The sequence below is a fragment of the Limulus polyphemus genome, unplaced genomic scaffold (assembly GCF_000517525.1).
Source record: "Limulus polyphemus unplaced genomic scaffold, Limulus_polyphemus-2.1.2 Scaffold8518, whole genome shotgun sequence".
Lineage (NCBI taxonomy): Eukaryota > Metazoa > Arthropoda > Merostomata > Xiphosura > Limulidae > Limulus > Limulus polyphemus.
In genome coordinates this window covers 11,287-18,533 of record NW_013674128.1, presented here as the reverse complement: position 1 = coordinate 18,533, position 7,247 = coordinate 11,287, and the positions used below count along the sequence as shown (strand labels likewise).

Here is a 7,247-nt window from a genome sequence, read left to right as displayed (position 1 = left end):
CAACTGATTAAAATGTGGCTATGGTACTACTATGTGTATATATGAATATGTACAACAGGTTAAAGTGTTGTTATGGTACTGTGGATGTACAAATATGTACAACTGATTAAAATGTTGTTATGGTACTGTGGATGTACGAATATGTACAACTGGTTAAAATGTTGTTATGGTACTGTGGACGTACGAATATGTACAACTGGTTAAAATGTTGTTATGGTACTGTGGACGTACGAATATGTACAACTGGTTAAAATGTTGTTATGGTACTACTGTGTGGATGTACGAATATGTACAACTGGTTAAAATGTTGTTATGGTACTACCATGTGGACGTACGAATATGTAAAACTGATTAAAATGTGTTTATGGTACTACCATGTGGACGTACGAATATGTACAACTGATTTAAAATGTTGTTATGGTACTACCATACCCTTTTAGTTGCTATTTTAAAATAATTCTATTGTACATACATTTTTGAAATAATTCTTAAGAATAGTTTTTTAATTATAAAAATATTTTAGAAAATGTTATTTATTTTTTTTACAGCTTCCAGTCAGTGGATCAGACTTTTCATCAAAAACACATGTATAGTAACCATAGGAATTTTAGGATTTGCCACAGGAACATATGCAAGTATGAATGCCATTATAGATGCATTTTTTTAGATCACCAGAAGAAAAGTTTAAAAGTTAACTTATGTCCTACCATCTACCAAGGTGTATGATATTTAGAATTCGAAGAAACTTTCCATCAATGATGACGTTGAGAAATAAGCACCACGGGTTATTTGTTAGGTAGTACTATGTTTGTTTATCATGAAACAAATCGTGCCTTGTAATTCAGTTGTTTTTATTCTATATCTTTATTGATTAGGAATACATCTCTAGTCTGTGTGTATGTTATGGAATTTTGGAAAAAGGGTTTTTTGTTAGAAGTTTGATGTAAAAGTTAGAGAACTTTAACTATGGGAAATAATTATTTATATCATCATTTATTAATTTTCTTGTAAATTCCTTATGTAATTAGGGACTTCCTGAATTATCGTGTGTTTTCTAATGATCTTGTTGACGTTGTTCAGTAGAAGTTTTAATGTACAGACTTCTATCTACTGTGGTAATCTACAAATATGTCAACTTACTACACTATTCAAAACGTAAAGGTCGTCCCTGTTATAAAAATTATTAAATGAATTGAACTGGGAATGGATAAAGAATAAGTTGGAGTTGAGTATTGTGTATCCAATATTTTGTTAGCTATGTATTATTGTTATTCTACAGAGAAAGTACTTTTACTCTACGTATTTATCCTGTCTTTTGAAGATGGACATCAGTATTGTATAATGCTTATGATTTGCTGTAAATTTACTTATTTCTTGTAAAATGTAAGTTACATTCCTATCTTTTATATTAATATAAATATAAGTCATTTATATGCCTATAGAATGTTTCTTATAAACACCTATGAAAATTCCTTTAATCCAAATATATTTGTTCTTTATTACTATGATGGCAAAAAAAATACCTTGATTGACCTTGTCATACCTTACAATAGTAGACTCGATACTTCACAGACATTTAATGTAGTTATATTTCCACTTGTACTCCTGTCATACACAGAATAAGTAGGATTAAATGATCTTGCTCAGAGTATTTGTTACATGGTAACTTTGTATTCCACATTACAGACAGAACAAATAGAAACATGTGATCTTAGGACTTGGAGAGTATTTGTTACATGGTAACTTTGTATTCCACATTACAGACAGAACAAGTAGGAACATGTGATCTTAGGGCTTACAGAGTATTTGTTACATGCTAACTTTGTATTCCACATTACAGACAGAACAAATAGAAATATGTGATCTTAGGACTTGGAGAGTATTTGTTGCACTTTTGTTTTGTCTCAGAAACAACTTTATCAATTATACAGAAACAAGAACAAAATTTAGTCATCTGGAAATATGGTTTTGTAAACAATGTTTTTAAAGTAAAAATACATAATAAACATTGAAGTGGAATCTATATTACATATGAAATGTAGATTATTTTTTTAATATATTCAGTTCTTTTATGTAATTTGTATATGTTTGAATTCAAAAGGACATAATTTATGAGTATACATATTTATTGGAATATTAATTTTATGTAGGGGAACAGTAATGAGTGAATCTAGAGATTTTCTTTTTAAGATGTGAATTTATTTTCTGTGTCTACTGATTATAATATAATGTTTAATAATTAGGTCAAGTTGGTTTAATGTCATTTCTTGTTAAGATATTGCAGCTGTAATTTGTGATAGTTGAACATGTTAATAAAGAATTTGGTTTTGTATATATTTAGTAGTTAAGTCTTCTGTTTCATCCTGGATGATGATTGGGTGTAAAAGATAATCCAGATTTTGAATCACAAATAAATCAAATTTCATATTAAGAAATCAGATATGCAAATTTTTTAGTATACAGGCATACTAGGTATTTTCTACACTTTAACTCATTAGTTCATCTAAATCTTATTAAAAACTGTTCATTAATGAATGCATGCAGTTTAATATATAATTTTGATCAAGGAAGTGGTAAGTTACTTTTAGTTTAATATAAAATTTTGATCAAGGAAGTGGTAAGTTACTTTTAGTTTAATGTAGAAATTTGGTCAAGGAAGTGGTAAGTTACTTTTAGTTTAATATAAAATTTTGATCAAGGAAGTGGTAAGTTACTTTTAGTTTAATGTAGAATTTTGATTAAGGAAGTGGTAAGTTACTTTTAGTTTAATGTAGAAATTTGGTCAAGGAAGTGGTAAGTTACTTTTTAGTTTAATGTAGAATTTTAATCAAGAAAGTGGTAAGTTACTTTTTAATTTATTGTAGAATTTTGATTAAGGAAGTGGTAAGTTACTTTTAAAATTCTACATTAAACTAATCAAAATTCTACAATAAACTAAAAAGTAACTTACCACTTTCTTGATTCTTCCTTGATTTAAAATTCTACATTAAACTAAAAAGTAACTTACCACTTCCTTGATTAAAATTCTACATTAAACTAAAAAGTAACTTACCACTTCCTTGATTAAAATTCTACATTAAACTAAAAAGTAACTTACCACTTCCTTGATTAAAATTCTACATTAAACTAAAAAGTAACTTACCACTTTCTTGATTAAAATTCTACAATAAACTAAAAAGTAACTTACCACTTCCTTGATTAAAATTCTACAATAAACTAAAAAGTAACTTACCACTTCCTTGATTAAAATTCTACATTAAACTAAAAAGTAGCTTACCACTTCCTTCGTTAAAATTCTACATTAAACTAAAAGTAACTTACCACTTCCTTGACCAAATTTCTACATTAAACTAAAAGTAACTTACCACTTCCTTGACCAAATTTCTACATTAAACTAAAAAGTAACTTACCACTTCCTTGACCAAATTTCTACATTAAACTAAAAGTAACTTACCACTTCCTTGATCAAAATTCTACATTAAACTAAAAGTAACTTACCACTTCCTTCGGTAAGTTGCTCTTCTCCTGTTGACCTTGATCATTTACCTATAGCATCACATATACTTCTTTTGTGGGTATGATTGCTGTAAAGTAGAACATACTATGCAGGGGTGGGTAATGATCTTTTCAACTGGTGGATCAGTTAAAATGTTAAATACATTTTCCTTTGTCTATAGATTGGAATTTTGGTTGTTTAAGTTGTAAAAAAAAGTGCTTTTCCAGAAATACTCTATCAACTGAGCTAAAGAATTAACCCACTAGGCACTTTTTGACTACTCAAGTATTCTGAGAAGAGAAGCACTGTGGAACTGTGTTTATACTTCCATTTTATAGTCTAAAACAAATCTATATATATTTTTAAAATCTTAATGAGATCTGTAGGTTTTTGAAAGATCCACTAAATGATATGTTCTTCTTTAACACTTGTTATTTTCATTTTGTTTTGTATTAAAGATTGTTTTATATTGTATCCAGTCTCTTTCTTCATTAAACTCGGTGAAAATCGAGAGAATACAAATTTACTCTGCATAACATTTTCTGTCAAACCTCATATTTTGTAGATTATATCTCATTACTTAAAAGGAAATCAGTGAACCAAAGAATACCAATGCATTTTATTTGTTGTAAAGACTATAATTTTAATATATTTTAAAATTCAGTCAGAAAGTTTAGTCAGAATATTATTATGTGAAAGCTTCCACCACCAGGTGTTCGATGACTAAACCAAGCTAAAGTGGCTCTGGTGCTTCTAACAGACATGTACATATCATTAACTTTAGTAATGGTTTCCCATACCCACTACATGTATTCTTTGCAGTTCCTTAATAATGCTTACTGTTTCTTTGAAGTTCATGATGACTGGGACAGCATGCAGTTTATATGCTGTTATGGTGCTTATCATCATGAGTTGGGGATGATCATCCTAATCTGTGTAGGTGGTTAAGCTATGATTTTTTCATCTACTGACCCATATTTTACTCTCAAAATGGCTCATTTTTTATTTTGTCAAAGCATTTTCATAACTTAGTCATGACTGCTTTCTATGGTAGTTGATTGGTGTCATCTATTACTGATCCAACTTTTGCTCAACTTTATATTTTGTTCAGTTATTGGAATTTTCGGAGGAGCTGTTTTGGGTTGCCATGAAGAAAACCTCTGTGGATAGAGAAAATAATTATTCTGGCTTTCTGTTAAGAGAATCCTAATGCATTGTGCTATTTGAGATGGTCAAACCCCTTGTACTGTTTTACTTAAGATACTGCATTGGAACTATATCAACAGGGTTGGTTCTTATTTGGGATTGCTGAGCATCCCAGTTTCAGACACCCTGCTGGAAAAAGTAAAAATTAGAAAGGAAATCTCACCAACATTATATCATTACATTCCATGTCACCACATCCGGCTGTGCTCTGCATGATGACTGTGCATTTTGACAATAGCCCTGCAGAATAATTTTCAGAACAAAAGGATTCCTCATAAGACTGTCATGTCCAATGCACACCACCCCTCTCTGAAAGCTTTCCACAATTCATCTAATGTACAAGGATTATAGTTTCCCAGCACCTGTTTCAATAGTACAATTGCACACAAATCTTAGGTGCTGCATTTGGTGACTTGACTGGTATACCTTCTTATGGAATAACCTGAATTTCCAATATTTATATCCATTATTTCTAACACCGAATTATTATTTTCCTTCAATTTTTTTCTCAAGACATGCTATAGCTTTTTTTTTCACAGGTACTTTGATAAACGTTGACACACAACATATAGCATACCTCAAGCAGCTGGAGAATGAAACAATTGAAGTATGTGTTAAAAACTTTTTTTTTTTTAAATTAATAGTAAAGTTTATAAACAGAACGAAAGTTTAGTTATGGGTTCTGTTATTATGTGATTTATTTATGGACAGTTTTGAAAGTGAAGCGTTATAAAAAGCGGATAAAAACCTGAAGTTTGGTTTAGGCATGTTGATGACACATTGGCCCCTTTATTTTATAATTACCTTAATTACATTGACAATTCTATCAGATTTACTTATGAAGTTGAAACAAATAGCGGTTTACCTTTTATGGATGTTTTAGTGAGTTAAAATAGGGATAAATTGGAAACTACTATTTATTGAAAACCTTTCTCTGTGATAAATCTGCCATATCAAAATTCTTGACACATTAACACTCGGCGCCCGGCATGGCCAGGTGGTTAGGGCGTTCGACTCACAATCTACGGGTCGTGGGTTCGAATCCCTGTTACACCAAACATGCTCACCCTTTCAGCCGTGGGGGCATTATAATGTGACGGTTAATCCCACTATTCATTGGCGAAAGAGTAGCCCAGGAGTTAGCGGTGGGTGGTGATGATTAGCTGCCATCCCTCTACTCTTACATTGCTAAATTAGGGACGGCTAGTGCAGATAGCCCTCGTGTAGCTTTGCGCGAAATCCATGACAAACTAACACTCGGAAAACTAATGTTTTTCACTCGTATGTAGATAGGACGATATTAGTAATGAATTATTAATTAAGTACATAGCAGTAGAAAGATATTTTAATCCTGATATTGTTGACAGAACTGCCAAAAAACGGGGATATAAATATTAAGTTAAAACCACCTGCTGATAAAAGTAAAATAAATGATTATCTGATGCTGTCATTTATACCTGGCTTATCCTGTCAAATAATAAAACAACTTAGAAAACAAATATATATATTTTTAGATATATATAGACTGATAAACAAAGTTAGTCAAATTCTTAATATAACTAAAGATATAATTGATTTAATGGAAAAATTTAGTATATTATAAAATGTGTGAATGTGAAAAAGTTTATATAGGAAAAACTAGAAGAAATTTGAAATTACGAATGAATGAACACAAAGGAAATATTAAAAACAATATTACTATTTCACCATTAGCAGAACGTATTAATGAATGTAAACACATAATTCAATGGGGAAAATCTGTTATTTCAGCACAACCTAAAATATTATTAGTATGAATATAGTGACGCTATTGTGATAATAAAAAAATTAAAATATTGAATAAGAATGATAGACCTGATGAAAATGTTGTCAGCGGATGGCGTGAAATTCTTTAATATGTAAATTTGTGATTTTGTAATGGTACAAATTAGTGTTATTTTTGCAAAACATTACACTCCTGAGAATGACGCAGTAAAATACGGCGAAACATTTAGAGTGTATGAGACTGTTTCCAGTCTCATCGGTTTTTTACCCTGTACAGTAACTTATTTGTATTTTATTGTAATTCTTAGACTGGAAAAAGTCTCATTTTTAAAATTGTAAAAAAATAATCGGTGTTGTATAAAATGAGAATTTTTAGCCTATACCTTGTTGATGTTTTCAGATGGAAATTATTCTTAATTATGTTGAGTATTGTTGCCTGGAGCGTGTGGGATGACTTTTGCCACCTTTCTGTTTGTAGATTTTCACTTATTAGATGCTAAACTTTCCTTGCGATGGCTGAGGTACAAATTGTTGCAGATTTCCTTCTGCATGGTCTTGGTTCACCAAGTCGATTCATATATTTTTTCCCAATTACCATAAAGTACAAGGGATATATATTTTTCATTGATGAGATCTTTATTTCATTTTTCTACGATTTATGTTTTCTTTGTCAATGGCTTGAACATTTAAAAATTCAAAAGAGTGGTTATAGCTAACCGTGTATTTAAATATCTGAGAGGGAGCTTTGAATCTTGTTGAAAGTTGTTTGTCAGTTTTTCCG

The 7,247-nt window shown here is 30.3% G+C and overlaps 1 protein-coding gene across 1 annotated transcript in view; it reads left to right on the top strand.

The window, feature by feature from the left end:
- LOC106475401 (proton-coupled amino acid transporter 1-like) overlaps nucleotides 1-2,006 on the top strand; it is an 11,493-nt gene extending 9,487 nt beyond the window's left edge. The window contains exon 7 of the mRNA XM_022379512.1: nucleotides 549-2,006. Within this exon, the coding sequence (XP_022235220.1) occupies nucleotides 549-667 (119 nt within the window). The 3' untranslated portion in view covers nucleotides 668-2,006. The remainder of the gene's footprint in view (nucleotides 1-548) is intronic.
- The last annotated feature ends 5,241 nt before the right edge of the window (nucleotides 2,007-7,247 follow it).